The following is an 18,849-nucleotide window of genomic DNA, read 5'->3' on the forward strand; positions in this document are numbered from 1 at the left end:
ACAGACTTTGAGAAAACACTGAAGAGTGGATGAGGACCCTGTGGAAAACCGCAGGATCTCTCCCCGGGCTATTTGATGGATGATTCTGCCTCACTGGCTCACCCCGATCACGATGAAGCGTAAACAGACAAATGACAGAGCAAACCAGAGAAGCATGTGACACTTACTGTCACACTTCAACAGAAAGAGATCACAATCCAACAGCAGCAGCTCTGGCTGATGCTTTAAAGAGCAAAGCAAAAAGTTTTCACTTGAAACCGGCTCTTATTATTATCAAATTCAATCAAAACTTGCATAAAGTGAGCAAAGTGTGACACTTAATGTGGATGTAACGTGATTTAAGCGCTGTACAATGGGCTCATCCTCCTATATTTATAAAAATATTGTTCTAAATCAACTAGCATTTAATCGACTACAATAATTCGCAAACAGTTTTATGGCTTTGAAGCTGAATGCAAAGAAAAGTATCCACACATGTTAAAAAAAACAAGTTTTAGGGTGATATATGGGGGAAATATGGAGCCTGATCCCTCTCTTGTTTGCTCAGAAGAGAAGTGGTCGTGCCTCCACACATGCTGCCGAGTCGGAGTGAAGGACCGTCGTAAAACGGAGCTCAGGCTAAAGGCCCTGCCTCAACCTGACATTAAAGGCCATTTAAAATCAGGACACTGTCTGATTTGCTACGGTGATGAATGTTTAACCCGGGCCAGGCCTTCTATGAAACACTAAACTCCTCTGAGTAGCAAATGAGCTCTGACTGTTTCTTTTTATTTGATCCTATTTCATTCAGTAGCATCCCTGTCTATCTGTCTGCTCCAATTACCTGGCGTTTAAAAGGATATCTTTACAGGCTGGAGAAGTCCCTTCCAGAAATTCTTGCTGCACAGCTCAAGTTGAAGAGAATACTTAGAATGAAATCAGCTTTATAGCCGAGATCAAAAGCTGAGCGTACGCATCTATTGAGGACATTTTCAGAGGTAGCTGCGAGTCCTACAGTAGGTTCACGTCTTGGTGGCGTCTCACTCGTCCCTCTCCCCCCTGAGAGGAGCACAGACAGAGGTCATCACCCTCTCCACCAAACAGGAAGCCCCATCTAAGGAAGGATCGTGTTTCAGCGCAAGCCAGCGAAGAAGAGTTCAGCCAAGCGGTTCCTGAGCATCACCGACCAACGTCCAGGAACATAAAGCCACAACTCGTGTGGAGAAGTATTAAATATGGTGTTACATGTGAAGCAGATGAGGTTTCTATTGAGACCATGAAGTGTAACAGGTCCAGCGGTTGCAGCGAAGACTTAGAAAAAACGTATTAAAGCTCTATTTATTCTATATTGAATCCTCACAGCCATTCATTTTTTCTCTGCTTTCATTTCAAATATACATTTTCATACATAGTGAAAATGTATATTTATGAAGCAAAGTATGAATAATTAGTGAGTTCATTTTGTCAGGTCTGCTGGTGCCGTTTTAAATGCTGTGAAGGGGATGATTGATCTATCACCCACCCGACGTAAAAAACTGAGACAGGAGTGTCAAACGCACGGCCCGCGGGCCAGAGCTTTACCGCCAGAGAGTCCAATTTACTGCAAAATATTTCTTTGACCACCAGGCACATGATTTATCTTCTTTCATTTTGTATCGTGTGATGAGTCAGTTCAGGTGATCAGGATTATGACACAGACATAGAAATGTGTCGACATTAATAATGATTTACAGAATCTGACAAGTTATTATGATCCTAATGTGAAATTCGCCGACTATTTTTTTCGATTTCCAAAAACAATTGGCCAAATGTTTTATGCTTTATAAGATGTAAATAGTTCATTGAAAATCCACTGTGATCTCTAAGTTGTAAAGCACACGGTGAACTGAGGCTTAGATTTGCTGAAATTGCTGTTCTTTCATTCAAATTTCAGGTTTGTCAAGCGTCAGCAAATCACACCCTGAAAACCAAAATAGAAACTCAAAACTCCTTTTAACATACATGAAAGTCACGTATTTCAATAGGATTTACTTAGTGTAGATGATAAAAGCATTTCATTAATTGCTTTACATGGATTGTATTACTCTGACATTTCCTTTATTTATTGATATTCCATGCACGATAGTGGGAAATCCGCAAAGGAAAGAGCAATTAAAGGAGCCTGAATCTGACTGTCAGAGTCTTTTAACGCGGGAGAAGAGGAGGCCGATCATCGCCTCCACTTCGGGATCCGGTGAGGAGACGCGTGAGCCAGTGTTCGCTTCTCGGTGTCAGACAGTGTGGATGGAAATGATCTGTGTTAGCTTTATAATTAGGACCACTTGCTTTCTTTAGGCTGGTTTATAATAGCCCGGCATAAATATTTATTCTCGGCGGCTGGAGAGGATAAAAATGGTGGGAGTCATAGGTGGAGCTCACCAAACATCCACAATCAGACGCTCGCCCTGTGATGCTAATCCCCCCGAGGACTACTGTGCCAGACTGCGCCGCAGCAGAGATCAAATACGAGGGCCCTTTGCGTTGCATTTATTGTCTTCAGGTCTTCCATTTTTTCCTAATAAATGAGTGACAGCTTGAGGTGGGTCTGGGTACTTTAGTAGACTCTTTGTATTTCTCCCTCAGGTCAGAGAGGAGAGGGCTTTAACAGCAATCTGAAAGACGTAGGGGAGAGCTGTGGAGCATATCTAATTGCTTTCATATGCCGTATTATTGGTTGATTTAAATAACCACAGACACCAGGGGCACTGGGGGGCAACGCCTTTAACCCCCGTGTGGCCCTGGCCAAGACTAACAGGCTGGCTGGCTGGATTTCTGGGCGTCTCGGCGCCCAAGACGTTCCGAGCACCCGACATCAAAAGTGTTCCAGTTTATTTATCTGCAAATCGTCGCCGCGGCGTTTCCTCCACGATGTGGAAATCTTTATTCGGGGGGATCCTGATGCTGCGCGACAGTGAAATAAGGACCCTTCTAAAGCCTCAGACGTCGGTCCTGAAACAGGAGAGGCTGCGGTGTTATGATGACGCGGTTGTTAAGATACAAAAGTCTGGAAACTGGGAAAAGCTCCCCCAGGCCATTCCAGGTCCTGAACACACCCACAGAAACCTCCGCGCGGAGGGCAGGACGAGTCCACGGGACGTACACTCACATCCAAACTGCTCTGCTGAAAGACGGTAATGTACACAAATTACGCTGAGTGATTTACAACGAAACGAAGACGAGCTGAGCAGTGAAATTCCATGTGGTGCGATCACCACAGTGAAGACGAATGCGTTTAACAGAGGAAACCCACCGGTCAGATCTCTCTTCAGTTTTCTGATGTCTTTGGCGAGGTCATCGAACTTGACCTGACCGGCCTGCAGGAGATATTGAGGCTCCGGGATAGGGAACACACTCTTCTCTGTACCAGCATGCTGAAAAAGAATTTAAAGTTACTATAAATGGTTTTTCCTCAGTTCGGAGGCTGTAATAATGCGCACTCTGATTACTGCCGTGTCAGAATTGTGGCGCACACATGTTATTTTGGTCTGTTTGAGTTAATCACTCATTATTTGAATCCAGTATATTTACAAATGCATATTTATCCCCACGTCATCTAATCAGAGGGCCACTTCAGTTTTTGAGCAGTGGAGATAACAAAAAGCCCATTTATTAGTCAACAATGTGTTTTTACTTGAAATATTGCATAATAATAGAAAATTGCAGATCTTTTCTGCATTCCTCAACATCTAATTGAAGCCATTCATTAAACCCGGGGTGTCAAATGTACAGCCCGTGGGCCAGAGCCGAACCACCAGAGAGTCCAACAGGGCCTGTGAAGTGAAATTTGCCAGCTGTGAGAAATTATAATAAGTGCAGGATATTTAGTTTGTATTATGTGCTGAGTCCGTTCAGGTGATCAAGATTACTACACAGATGTAGACATGTGTCTACATTAAAGATAATTTCTAGAATTTGACATGTTATTCTGATCATAATATGAAGTAGCCCACTTTATATTTGAGGTCCCAGCGTCATGTGGCCAAATGTTGTATGGATTTTAAGATGTAAGTAGTGTCAAAAAACTCCACTGTGATCTGTAACTTGTAAAGCACAAGGTGGTATTGTTAAAATTGTTAAAAACTGAACTTCTTAACGACATATGAATCATTTGTTGCACTCAAATAAAGATGGAGATTTAGAATTCTAGTTTTTTTTATATATTCATAATGCTCCAATTTACTGGTCCGGCTCACTTAAGATCAAATTGCCCCTTTACTTTAAAACTTCCCTTTATTCTTCTGTTGATTGTTTTTGTGCAAAGATGACATTTCTTTTTTTAAAGAATTGTTTTTCATTATTTGAAGTTTCATGTTACTGTCAGGAGGGCTGAGTTAGTTCAGCATGAGTCAGCACATGGCGGAGAGACCAGAAATCTTTTTTGAAAACAGAAACGACAACATTGTCAATATTTCTGTGACTGTAATCTGGTGCTGCTGTCACAGTTACAGGACACTTTTATAAGGAGCGGATCTTTAAATCCGTTCAATCCAGTTATAACTCACCTCGTCAAAATTCCGCAAATAATACGAAACCACATAATCCATCAAGTTGATTCGATTGTCCTGAAATATAAAGAAGAATCAGGATGAAAACTAATGAAACATTTACCACAGGGCACTTTGGGAACAGTGTCGTTTTTTTGGGGGGGGATTACCCTGCTCTTGACGTCTTTCAGCTTGGGGAGGATCTCCAGACCGAAGCCATCAGCCTGACCTCTCGTCCTGTTCCCTCCATTCATATAGTTCCCAAAGGCCAGGATGAGTCCCATGAGGTCCTTCAGGCTGGTACACTCCAGCAGATCCTGACACACACACACACACACACACACACACACACACACACACACACACACACACACACACACACACACACACACACACACACACACACACACACACACACACACACACACACACACACACACACACACACACACACACACACACACACACACACACTTTTATGACATGAGGAAGCCTTCATGAAGCCACCTGACACTTCTGAGGCCGTGTTTGTTGCCGTTGTCATCTTACTTTGGACACATTGGCGATAATCTCCACCTTGCGATGTATGGAGGAGATGGTATCGAGGAACACCGACTGGAAGATGATGCAGTGCGCCCGGTCGGCAAAGTTAGGAATCTGGGAAAGCTCATAGAGAAACCTGGGAAACAAAAAGAGGAGGAGGAGGAGGAGGAGGAGGAAGGTGGAAGAGAATGAGGTGTTATGACAGAATTAAACAAAATGTCTAACAGGAAGAACTATTTTGGGTTCTCCTGAGTCGATGGTGCTGATAGTCATGAGCGGCGCTGCTCGGCTGGGTTTGAAAGGTCCGCGGGGTCGGGTGGAGGGAAAGCAGCGAGCGGCGCGCGGACACTGATCAAAGGGAGCTCCGGCCTGATGCGGGACGACTTCTATAAACAGTGCCGTGTCGGAGGGGAGCGGAGCGGGAACATCCTGTGTGATTAGGCCGCGCTGATGGAGGCAGACTCTGAGTGGGGATGACTCAGGCGGTTATAGTGACAGCTCTGGTCAAACATGGAAATAGGAAGGCCAGGCTGAGCGGCACCGCTGGCTTCGAGACTCGTTAACTGGCCTGGACTACTTAACCCTGACAGGAACTACCCAGCAGGGTCCACGAACGCATATGTCTGCACACACAAAGTCTCAGAGGGCTGCAGGAAGAAACACTGACCCCGAATGTTATAATGTCTTCAGTTCATGTTGTAAAAAAACGACACAAGACATAGATGCAAGGAGAAGCAAATGATTTACTATCATTTAATCAAACTTCCCCATATGATCGATTAATTGCAAAAGACTAAAATATTTGAGCACTTTAGTTTAGCTTTTTTGCAAAAAAAAAAAATAAAATCTATTAATACACTATCTCAAAATATTAGAATATTCAATATGGTCAGTATTTCCTATGAATTTAACAGGAAATCATATGTATCACCTCACAAATGTTAAAAAAAACCCTTTCTTAACAATTCATTTTTTAATATTTAAAATTTTAAGAGTTTAAATCAATCATTTGTCATCTGAATAGTGGCAGTCTTGAAAAACACAAAAAAAGATCTATAATCCTAAACTGTAGCATTTGTTTTCATATATTGAAAAGTGCTTAAAAATTTGAGGTAAAATCCTCTTACTGTTCCGGTTTGTCCAGTAGTTTGACTTCATCTTCTTTGGAGGTCTCGTAATGCTTTGTTATCCTCTCCATCTCATCACTGGTGGCTCTCTGAGCGGAGGAAAGACACGCAGTCCATCAGAAAAAGACCCCAACATGTACGTCTGTCCATTCACAATTCTACAAACCTGCATGTTAGAGGAAAAATAAAGTACTATGGTGGGAACTGTGGAAGCAATCTGTTCCCTGTTGGATTAATAAAGTACTTCTATTCTATTCTAACTCACTCACAACATTAAGTCATATTAATTTCTGCCTTCTCATACTTTTTATTCTTATTCTTATTCTACATTCCAGAATGTTTTTTCCTTGGTAATTTTTAGGAAGGAATTGTAAAAAAAAGGGGAATAAGTGGAGTTTTAAACCTTTTCTTTATATCAAACATATCTCAGAACTGAATGTAATGCAAATATCTATTTATTTCTAGTACAAAACCATTACTATAGCGGGCCTAATGGCTGTGGGGATGTTTTTATAAAGACATATATGTTTCATGTTAAGAATACATTTTTTATTATATGGGAAAATACATTTAGCCAAAATATTTTACTGAAAATGAAGTAAGTGTGTGTGTGTGTGTGTGTGTGTGTGTGTGTGTGTGTGTGTGTGTGTAGGATTACAGTTAATCACAGAACTATTATGAGAAAATTGCCAAGACTGCATCGCTTCATGCAGCAGCTTTAATTCCCATACAGGATGGCAACATTTTGACCCCACAAATGCTTAATAATCATCTAGCAGAAGAGGAGACTTGTTGATGTATTCCTCCTCATTCCTATCCTGCACAAACTCCTACTTACGTTCTCATATAAAGCTTCAATGTTCTCCAAATCCACCACAGAGTTGTCCACATTAAGAACAGCTGGTAAAGACAAGAGGAAACATATTCAGTTAATAGATCCATTCTGTGCGGCATTGTGTCATTTAAAGGTAGAGTATGTAAATTGTGTTTAAGATTTGATAAAATGAATGAAAAAAAACCCATCAGAATACAGTTCAGTCGGGTTCATCCATCGTCTACTCTGACCTCAGTTCAATCAGAAATGTGATAGATTGAGTGTTAAATACAAAAAATGGAGCCCTTAGTAATTACATCTTAAAAACAGGAACATTCAAAAGAAAACTCTCACTGCTGCTCTCTAATGCACAAATTGGTGTTGCCTAAATATAGCGACTGCACCTTTAAGTGCTGCCCGTGCTTATTGAGACATAAACTCATCATAACCCTGTACGTTTGAACAAACGCCACACATTCCTACCAAGCAGCCAAAACGCGACAAAGCTTAGCTCCACTCTTTATTTCAAATATTATGTTGATGTGGAGAGGCTGAGCGTGGGCCCGGCCGACTCTGAGACCACAGATGATGGATCTGCATTGGAGCTCCTCAGCTAATTTTGTGGAGAGAAAAAAAGTGCTTAACCTCCGAGCACAGAGCCAGAAACAACCGAGCTAACTAATGATTTAACGGAGCAGCAGCAGAAGGTGATAAACAAGCCAGTGAAAAACTGAGGTGTAGACAAAGGGCTGCAGGAGGAGATCAAAATAAAGAATAGAAGCCATGTGGAAACGAAGGGTGCTGCACGTTTTTTGCTTGAACTAAATAGAAACGTGTGCGCGGACAAAGGGACTTATTCAACGGCACAAAAAGAGAAAGTGACTCCTGTGTTGTGTCGGAGAGGTGTCACAAGTTTATGGCTTGGTAATGTGGAGGAGGGAGGTGGAGGAGGTTACTCGGGCGGCTCCACTGCTCCTGTGTCAGCTGACAGTTGTCTGGTTGGCGTCAGCCGAGGCGGCCCGCTCACCACCTACTGCTCTGAAGTCAGTTAGGCACCTTTCATTAACACGGATCACAGTTTTCAAATGCAACCGTGAAACCGACTGACACCGCTCCAGCTGTGAGTCTGTTAAATGTATTATTGGTATGTGCAAATATTTCAAGCCTGAAAAAAGCAAGAATTAAAGAAAAAATTTAACTTTACACAATATAATCTACATTTGACCATGGTTGGTGATAAAATGATCATTTCTTTATAATATCAATAAATACTAATTGATAATTGATATGACATAATATAAAGACTGTAATGACTGAATAAATATGATACATTGATGACAGTATATAGAAAAGTAAACATTTTATTTAAAAATGGCATTAAGGTCATCTCATCACACAATCAAAAACAAACCAACAAATAGACGTGATTATTTATTCTGCCTTTTCTCAAATGTATTGCTTGACCCCTCAAAAGGTGCTGTATACATTTGTTTTTGTGCTGAAGTGAACAATAGCAATCAACAGCATGTGAGAAAAAAATTATGAGAAAATGATATGTCATTAATAATAATTTTGCCTGTAATATTTTTCTGGCTTGTAATACCACTTTGTACCACTAGAAGGTGTTACGAGTCACTGTAGCTTCCTTATGCAGTTAGAAAAGGTTGGTAGATTGAAACCCTAAGAAAAGTCATTTCTATTAACATAAAATTGCATTTTAGACTCAGAAGCGAAAGGTCAAATGATTAGAGCATTTTTTCTTTTTACTTTCAGCTTGCCAAACTTTAACTATAAATAATTCCCTTTTTCATGTCTCGATTTATTATCTCTATTCAAAAAAGTCAAAAACATTAAAAATCAAGATCAGTGACTTTGCTTAACCCTGTGAAATCACAAAAAGAAAATGATATATTATGTCACTTATGTGAGCTACTGTTGTAATTTTTGGCCCCAGCAGATGTTTCATGTTTCACATTGGCAGAAGTTGATGTTAACAGCTCCTCCGACACTGCCCCGACTTTCCAATCGCGCTCTGCCTCCAGCTAAAACGTCGCACTCTGGTTCCCAGCTGTTCCGTGGCAGAGAACCTGTCAATGTGTTCCCGGCGTCTGGATCAGAGAAAACGCTGGAGGTCCACTTCCTATGTCTTATTAGAGTGGATTATTCAGTCCCTCAGCCATGCAGCCGTCAATCACACACCAAAGGGGGGCCTGCTCCAGTGTGCACAGGAGCACTCTGATCCGAGGGGAGCCGGATATCTCTCCACACTGACAGATCAAAGCCGGCCTGCCAACGGCCTCACACCCTCTCCTTCCACTTTTCACTCCAGTGTGTGTGTGTGTGTGTGTGTGTGTGTGTGTGTGTGTGTGTGTGTGTGTGTGCCTGCGGTGAGGTGGTGGGTGGGGGGGTGAGCCTCCCTTTGCCCTTGAACCATGGTGGCCCTTACGCCCCCCCCCTCCCTCCTCGTCGCTCCGACGGGTGCAGTTGACCCCTCTCTCTTAACCAGAGTGCTGCCGACTCCCCTCGTCCCCTGTCACTCCCTCCCTAGTGGATGTAATTACATTACATGTACCATGTCCTTTTAATTTGGCAACAAAGGGGAGGCAAGCAGGCGAGGCAAGGGGCTCGAGTCCTTAGAAGTACTTATTAAGGCGCTGTCCTCCGTTGTCAGATTCAAATTGTCCATTTCACATACACCTCCCATTAAGGTTGAAGGAAGCAGCCTCACGCTGGGTGTGAGCAGGCCTCTTTGACCAAACCACCTCTGCAAACTGACACTGGAGCACGGTGAGAAAGGGCAAGAGAGAGAGAGAGAGAGAGAGAGAGAGAGAGAGAGAGAGAGAGAGAGAAGGGGAAAAATCTAAACAAGATGGTCGTCCTGCTGCATGTGCTTTTTGGCTTGTGTTTGAGGTGGTTTTATGTGGTAGCACAGTGTCTGCTAACTGTGGAAGGTGGTTTTGTACATGCTTAGATCATTAGTGGGGTGTCAGTCCCATTAGGCTTGTGGAAACCGTCACTGACTACAATAAACAGATCTGCTGGCCGCATGCTCAGACTAGCAGGCGGCAGGCACTCTCCGCCACAGTCCCAGGACAGGACTAATTCCTGGCCCATCTACGATGTCCCCAACACACATACTGTGTGTTTACACACCCGTGTAGCCACACACACACACACACACACACACACACACACACACACACACACACACACACACACACACACACACACACACACACACACACACACACACACACACACACACACACACACACACACACACACACACACACACACGCACACGCTTGCATTTTCCACTGCATAACCAAGCATGCAATCAATCGTCGCAGCTCTTTAACTGAAAGAGCTGGTAATTTGGTTTTTACCCGTTTGAGAAAAAAAGTGCCATCTCACTTTCTTTTCTTTTTTTTTTGACAAATAGAGGCAATTTCTTTCCCACAAAACTGACTGGAAAAATCACCCACGCTCCACTTGAAACGCAGATTAATCCCTCTGAAAAAAAAAAAGTGTCTCGAGTTACAAATTAGTGGCTGTCAAGAGGTAGGAAAGTATTCCGTGTTCAGGGCGTCCTATCTCATCTTTCAAAATAAGTCCATATGCAATTCAGGAGAAGTTCATCATGGCTGGATCCATACGAGGAAAAAATGAGGATGCGAGCTTCTCAAAAGGTCAGAACGAGAGTCTCACCTTGCTGAATGTCCTTCATCTCGAGGTGCAGGCTGGATATGAGGATGCCGACGGCCTGTGAACGCTTCCCATCCAGCAGCTTGATGATCTACAAGAACAGAAAAGGATTCATACAGTTAGAGTTCACAAAACTGGTCAACTCTGCAGGATGCACAGTCTCCAGCGCCCTGTGACCCTGAACAGGATTAAGAAGTATGGATGGATGGATGGATGGATGGATGGATGGATTTCAGCAGTAGCTGCTGCTTTTTTAAGCTCTTAGATTTTCTGTTAATAATAAATATGAGCATATCTAAACATTTATAAACCGGCAACAAACCTGTACACATTTGCAAACTTCCGAACACATTTCTGTTTGTGCGCATTTAAAAATAACTTTAATTGAGAAAGTTGAACATGACCTGCAGCTTTTCAGCCAAATGTGTGATTTGAAATGGGTAAATTAGAAAAGATGTAACGGAGTTAATGATCAGAGGCTCGCTGCTGGATGTCTCCATTGCCACATCTCAACACGCCAGAACAAACCAGAACTGACTTTATCAAATCGACGAGCAAGACTGGCAATAGGCAACTTGAAAAGTGCCCTGAGTCTCGGACATCAAATAATGCTGATTGGTTTAATTTTTATGTCAGTCACTTAAACTGTTGATGAGTAATTGGTGAAACTGCGATTAAGCCCCGCCTCCTCAGGTCCCCCTAGCACCCGAGGCAATACATTTAATATATAAATTGGCAATGAACAAAATGCAGGGTGTGATCCGTGAGGAAAACAGAATGTTTTGAATGAACTGGGTCAAGGAGAATCACATGAAAAGAAAAAAAAATCAATAGTATCAGCTTCAGTAAAAAGTAAAAAAAAAGGGGCTATGGTTGTCATGCATGTCATAGACAGAGAAATTCCTCAGATTTACCTTTTGAAGCAAACGTGTCCAACTACCACCTGTCATTGAATGATATTTAAAGAATCTTTCAAAGAAAAGAGGGCAAGGGACTTCCACAAGATGGCGGCAGGAACTTTTTCTATCGATAGCTACGTAGCTTAAAACTTCCACACCACAATCCATAAAAGAAGACTTATCAGTCGGAGTAGGGAAGTTGAAACAAGCAAAAGAAGAAAAGTAACATTAAAGAAGGACCCAATCCAAAAAACAATGGATAAGAATGATGAGGACCGTGAGCATCTCGCTAATGCTAACTAGCTAACCGAGGTGACGCGCTCGGGGCTGGATGCAATGAGTTAAAGAGATACACGACCTCAAACCTGAGATGAAGGAAAGAAAAAGGGCCCCACACATCATAAAATCCATTAATCATGTAATAATACACATCAAATTAAACAAGATCATATAAGACACATGCTCCAAACAAAACTAACACCGAGCAAATGAATCACCAAATACCAAAGCGCACTTTGCATTATTTCAAGATCCTCAGATTATGAGAAGATAAGCTGATATCATTTTTGAGCAGAGGCCTAAAAAACAAGAAATCCTGCATCCAAACAATATTTTGCTGCTCGGTGTGTGCTTGAACGAGTGTGAGTTTACACAGATTTTTCACTCTCAATGGTGGGAGTTGGCAGATTGGGCTTATTTAGATTTTAAGATCTATTTATTTGATGTATTTTTTCCGGTCCGCTGGTAAAGTAGCTTTTATCATTGTGAGGGTGCAATGTATTTTCTCTGTCCCAGCAAGACAAATAGTTTAACATAAGGGTGGATGCTTCCCTCACATACCTGTCATAATAAATAACCTTTTAGGTTAACATTAAAATCACCCCAATAATCTACACCTTTGAGTTCTTTGCAGCTTGTTATTGTCATAAAGGGCAACAGAGAGTGACTAATAAGTGAATTTCATAGACAAATACCAGGGTAAAACTTCCTCCTCCTGTCTGTGGATGCTGACGGATGCGAACAGAGACAGAATCCGTCTAAGAAGCCTGTGGATCGGCTGGATTGACCCAAATGACCGAACTAATCAATGCTCATTGTGGTGACCCATCACCGTGACGGCGAGGACCCGCAATCGTGGAGCGCGCACACATAGCTGAGACCCACTTTGTCAGGTTACATCAATGAGAGAGCAAAGTTAAACAGGAAAAAAAAGAGAGAGAGAGAGAGTGAGCGAGAGAAAAAAAGCACCTCCTCGAGTTTACCCAGGAACATGTGTGAGGTATAATCAAAAAATATCAAGTCGCAGTGAAAGTACAAAGGCAACAGTGGCGACATAAAAGGACAGTCTAGAAGAGCAAGGCGAAGAGAAGCAGGGCTTTTATAACAAACTATAAATTCACAGGATTTTTATTTGTACCTACACATGGTCACAATTACTTATGACTGAATTAGCCGTAAAGCTAGAGAAAGTTTTGGCAAGGTAAAGCCCTGCTCTAAAAGTTAATGTGTCAGGCTTCTTCATTAGGTATTATGGCGTTGTCGGCTACTGGGCTGTCCAGTGGGAGCTGGAGAGCAGAAGCCTTAGAAGTAGGTATTGCATTACAGGGCGTTAGTGGGTGCCATGCTGCTTCCAGCTCTATTACCTGGATCACTGGGGATCTCCAACTCTGGGGACTTGAGACGGCTGAGTACCAGGCTTTCCCAACACCTCTAATTAACCACTTTGGACGGGCCACACTAAAAGCAGCCCAGGGACCTTTCCCGCTCGCCGCGGCTGTACAACTCGCCAATTAGCCTAAACAGTTAAGTTAATGAGAAAAGACAACTGATGCTGGATGCTTGTTTTCTCACACAAACAGGCCGGGTTAATGGTGGAAGCTGTGCGATGCTGATGCTGAGAAAGGTAGACACCAATAGCTAATGGCGCCCTCCTGTGGATACCAACAGAACTGGAGGATTTGTCACCGACACTCACAACAAAAGGAAAAGAGAGGGAGAAAGAAAGAAAGGGAGCGGGCAAAGAAAAGACAGCGAATGATGGAGGGAGACGCGGGGAATGTCGGGGGCTTTGAGCTGAAGCAGGTGGCTGATGTGAGGTGATACGGGCCGGCTGATTCAGAGCCGGAGCCCGGCGGATAGTTTACACAGCCACGGCTGAGCAGCCGGCCTGCTCCGCGGTGACTCTCTGTCTGATTATCTGTCTGGAATCGCATATTAAAAATAACAGCTGGTTCAAGTCTTTCCATCAATAGCCAACCCCAGGCTCCGGCAGCAGTGTTCGTCTTACGCCCAGTCTTTCACGTCATAACTTCCCCCCAAAAATGGTCTGTAATAAACACATTCATGATTACTCATAAGTTATTCCCATAAACATGCTTTTTGTTTGAGGGGATCCACTTTGTGTAGACTTGGTATAAGTCTGTTCCGGCAGAGTCTTGATTTGCTTCTTATCTGATATTTGTTGCTCTCTGTCCTTTCACTTTCTCTCTTCATATCCCCAAAGCCACAGCTGGTACAAGCAGAAAACCCTCAGTATCTCTGCATATCCTCACACCGAAACCCAACATCACATACAGCTGAAATGACTTTTTCCACCTTCATCCATCTTCCTTTAACTTCCCCTTGGCCAACGTGCCCATCCTCCGCTCCCCTGCTTCTATAGGTGCCCTCTCTTCATTGCCATTCTCCAGTCCGGTGAAATGAAGCCACATGCATGCAATTACAGCCCCGGTCCAGCCTGGTCCGGTCTGCTCTGGTGGGAGAGCTCTCCTCCGTGTCATCTCCCCGAGCTTTGATATGCTAATCAGCCAAGGAGAGTCGGGGCTCCAGCGTAAACAAGAGCTTTGATTTTTCTATGGCACACATGATAAAGATTAACTCACTCATGTAGGCATCGGCTGCATCCCCCGAGTTTTTAACATCTCGGAGCACGCAGTCGTTGGAAGAGCGGGGAAGTGGCTCATATGCATAATGTACACACACATTCCTTTCCCACACACTCATCTCCTCTCGCCACGCAGAGCCCCCCCCAATGCCGGGGGGTCTGTGGCGTTTTGCATGATCTGGCAACACTTTCTGAGCAAGTGCATAATGACTCATGAGGATGTGCTGTCATGACACTCGTGCTCGGACACACACAAGGGGGAAACTGCGCCGCGCGATGACAGGCATCAGGCAGGTCGTCTGCACGTGTGCTGGCTGGTGGTGGAACGCGCACAGAGGGGCTCACAACACCGCCTGGCTGGATTCTGCACTGCTAAACAGTCACATCGAGGACATAGAGTTTGGTTAGCTTGGGCCACGATCGCAGATACACCAGGAAGAATTTCATCAAGCGAACAAGGAGGACATTTTTTTTTATGAGCAAAGACAATTGAGATAAACAACAAACCTTTTCCAACGGTCAGAGTTTACTTATTTTATCAGTTCAGGAAGTTAGAGGTGCACTTCCTGCTTCCATGATGGCACTCTTAACTGTGTCGTACCCTCTCATTCGATTTCCATGAAGTCATGTAGAAATGTATCCCTAATCACGGCATGATAAAAAAAAAGTAAATATAACTCAAATCTGAAAGTGATGTGAGCAGAAAATATAGGATCACGCTTATATCTTTGATTCTTGTATATTGCTTCACATGTAGGACTGAAACATATGTCACACTCTGTGATAAACTGCCGAAATCTTGTTTATTTTGTTTTGTACGTCTTATGGAGCTTAGAATATTGTTGAATAGCTCATTAACTGAAGAGGCCATGTCCAAATTGACATCAATGTTGCCTTAATTTAGCCTAAAATGCAGTATTAAGAAATAAATATTGTAGCTCAACAACTAAAATGTTTATTTCTAAGAGAAATGTCAGAGGTATCCTTCAGGGTTTTTCTTCCCCCTTCTGTTTTGTCACTTTTGGCAACATAACCATTATGCTTCCTGTCCTCCAATCTCAAAAATTCACATGAATCTCCAGAACTGTCTTCAAGTGCATTCTCTGTCAAGTTTGTGATCAGATATAAGGCCTGGTTAACAATCCACCGCTGTCTGAGCTGTTTATCTTCCACTCTTCAATCCCACTTCAATCTACCCTCGTCCTTTCCTCTAATGATTTTGTTAGTGTTCACTCAGCTGAGCTTCTTGGAAACCATCACTAACTGATGATTCACTGAATTCCTCATCCTTTCACTACACGGCATAAACATTAAGGGATGAAAAATGATTCAATAAACACGTTTCTATCATTTTAATAACCTTCACACAATTCAAACAAGCTCCAAGTGAGCATCCTTTCCCACATGCTCTTCTTTTTCTTTAAATCTAGAAGTTGAACTCAGACTTCTCTGCCTGACTATAAAAGCAGACCTTTAAATTGAATATAAAATGATGACGATATAATGATAGTACTAGAAACAAATGGCCTAAACATCGATGAAAGTCCTGTTCACTGCAGAAAACGCTGCAGCGTTCGACCTGAAGGTTTTTCTTTTTTTTTTTGTTGATTGATATGAATTTCTTTCAGCGGCGTCGTTTCCACTGGTGGGGTCAAACCTCCAGCAGGCTGACGTCAGCAGAGCCAGGAGACAGTTGGCAAGATTCGTGTCTGGATGTGGCTGTCTGAGTTGGATCAAATGTTGGACAGTTTGAGTGACCAGACTGAATGGAGAGAGACGTGGGGATGGAAACACACACACACACACACACACACACACACACACACACACACACACACACACACACACACACACACACACACACACACACACACACACACACACACACACACACACACACACACACACACACACACACACACACACACACACACACACACACACACACACACACACACACGGAGTGGCCCTCTGGAGCAGAGTGGAGCCTTAAATTGATCAGAATAGGGGATGTGTATGGATTTAGCGGGGAAAGTCTGGGGCAGTGGCCGGTTTGGAAGCGCTCGGACGCCACGGTGAGGACCGCGGGGCGGCCGGGGTGCTGACGCGGCACGAGAAGTGCAGAGTTGCATTGTCTGACAGGACATCAACAAGTGAGACTTCGGTGGGTCGAGGTAGAAGTGGATCAATCAGTGTTTCTATCATGAACAACTTCTAGATCCCTACACAGTCTAAGACGCTGCACGCTTAGGAAAACTTCTCCAAACACTGGATAGCATGTGATGAACCAGTGAAGCACCCCAAGGAGAAGACGTAGCTTTACGTGTCCAATGAGAACGGCTGGTATCATAAGGGAAACTTGAGGATTTCTCATGTGGTTGGCACAGAACTGTCAAACTTCAACCCAGGGCCAGGTAAAATAATGCCATAATAACCTTTAAATTTATACTTTAAAGATTTTATTTGTTGTGGTGCAGAGTATACGTGATGAAAATGTCTAACAGAAACAGAAAATGACTACCATCTCAACATAAAGCCATTTCTAATGAAACCTTTTGCTGCAACAAACAGGAAAATGTCCTAAAAACTTCTCTTATAGCTGTTACGCTTTGCATGTTTTTACAAACTCACCTTGATATCATGACATTGAGGCTAATAGTCGTCTGCTCTCTTTTACGCCAGCATCACCGACATCTCAGCTCCGGTCTCAGTGTTGTATTTTGTTCACAACTCAAGAAATTTGTCAAAACAAATCTAAGTTTTCTTTAAAATTTTTACATTTTGCTTGGTGGTTTGGCAGGCTGAATTAGAGCCTCTTGCGGTCCGGTTTTGGCCCACGGGCCTTATGTTTGACACCCCTGATATAGAGCCTAAGTTCATCTTGACTGAGCCAAACCGTTAAAAAAACAGCATAATACCCACTTTGAACTATTCCATGTTTTAATGCAAAGAGTTATAAGTCCATTTGGAACAACTTGTGTCAATTAGATCAGACATAATGTTTCCCTCTAAACTTGCCAATATAGCATTATGTAGTTTTACAGATAAGTAGAAGAGAAGTCATTTTAACCACATCTGTACATCATTTCTGATGTAAATATTCCATCCATCCATCCATCCATCCATCCATCCATCCATCCATCCATCCAGGCCTCCTGGTAGTGAAGATGAACGTTTGTGATCCTCACAATCACCAAAGTTACTCATTCTCAGTCTGTCCTCAGTGAATACAGTTATATAGCAGTTATTTTTGATGAAAAAGTAAAGTTGACGTTTTCCTTTTGCGATCCTTTCGCCGCTCTAAGTGTCAGCATTAACAGTGTGTTAATGCTATTCTGAGAGCATGTAGAAGCTTTCTGTTTAAATCGCTCATATGTTCAAACTCATATGTAAAAAGTAGCATTATGGGGGAATTCATGCAGCCGGGAGCTCACAAGGTAACCAATTTGGAAATAGTTATTCCCCAGTTGGTAGTGTTCCCATGTCAACACAAAATGGCCAACAAGTTCACTCCATTAAAATCCACAGATTAGCGACCATCATGGTCACCCGCTGAGAACAGCACGAGGATGAAATCATGAGTCTTCTGTCGACGTCCCCTCTGAATGTGTGGAAATGCTGCCGTTTGATAGCTGGTTAAACTATGCTCAGCGAAGTCTGGCTATTTTCACTTTATATGATGCCTCATTAGGAATGTATCATGGAGACACGCAGAAAGATGTCCCAGCTGGAAACCCTTTAGATGAAACAAACTTTAAAACTCAACTATAAACTTACCTTCCCATTACAGAAAAAGTGGCAGACGGCCATTGACAAAAGACCTGCGTGAGGAATTATGGCTGCAAAACAACATGCAGACATTATAAAGAGGATAGTGCATCTACCTTCTTGGGTTTGGCTTTCTTCTCGAAGGTGTCCGACAGTGGTTTCTTCTTCGGCTGCAGGTTGGCTTTGGAGAAAAGGTCCTCAAACTCATTGGTGTCGACTATATTTGGTTCCTCCAGAGAACCCCACAGTGTGTTGTTGCTGCAATAAAGTGAAGTAAAAAGTATAGTATTACACGTTTGATTGCACTGAAACCGAGGTGAGAGGTTGCAAAACATTTTGATCACATTTACTGCAACAATCCCCCGCGGAGCGGGCGAGTTACTGGATCAGACCGATGGCTCTATTTGTGGAACCTTGTTTGATGTTTATTCAACCTTTTCTGACGACACCTTGGCAGGCGCGCCTGCAATCTTGCCTTTAAAAAGCACTGTTTATGAGCTCGGCGAGGAAAATAACAAAAAGGTTAAGGCGTGCTTGTTTCTGTAATAAAGAACACGAGGAGGCGAAGCTGTGTTGCCGAAGTTGCTGAGTAACAATGGAAAACAAA

General features: G+C 42.9%; 1 protein-coding gene across 1 annotated transcript in view; it reads right to left on the reverse strand.

The window, feature by feature from the left end:
* Window positions 1-18,849, reverse strand: part of LOC308120228 (formin) — a 51,704-nt gene that overhangs the window by 19,374 nt on the left and 13,481 nt on the right. The window contains exons 5-12 of the mRNA XM_080480702.1: window positions 18,359-18,500; window positions 10,695-10,782; window positions 7,011-7,072; window positions 6,173-6,261; window positions 5,052-5,181; window positions 4,673-4,819; window positions 4,521-4,580; window positions 3,269-3,389 (exon numbers count right to left, since the gene is read on the reverse strand). Coding sequence (XP_080336828.1) covers window positions 3,269-3,389; window positions 4,521-4,580; window positions 4,673-4,819; window positions 5,052-5,181; window positions 6,173-6,261; window positions 7,011-7,072; window positions 10,695-10,782; window positions 18,359-18,500 — 839 coding nt within the window. The remainder of the gene's footprint in view (window positions 1-3,268; window positions 3,390-4,520; window positions 4,581-4,672; window positions 4,820-5,051; window positions 5,182-6,172; window positions 6,262-7,010; window positions 7,073-10,694; window positions 10,783-18,358; window positions 18,501-18,849) is intronic.

The sequence above is a fragment of the Lipophrys pholis genome (assembly GCF_963383615.2).
Source record: "Lipophrys pholis genome assembly, chromosome: 14".
Taxonomy (NCBI): domain Eukaryota; kingdom Metazoa; phylum Chordata; class Actinopteri; order Blenniiformes; family Blenniidae; genus Lipophrys; species Lipophrys pholis.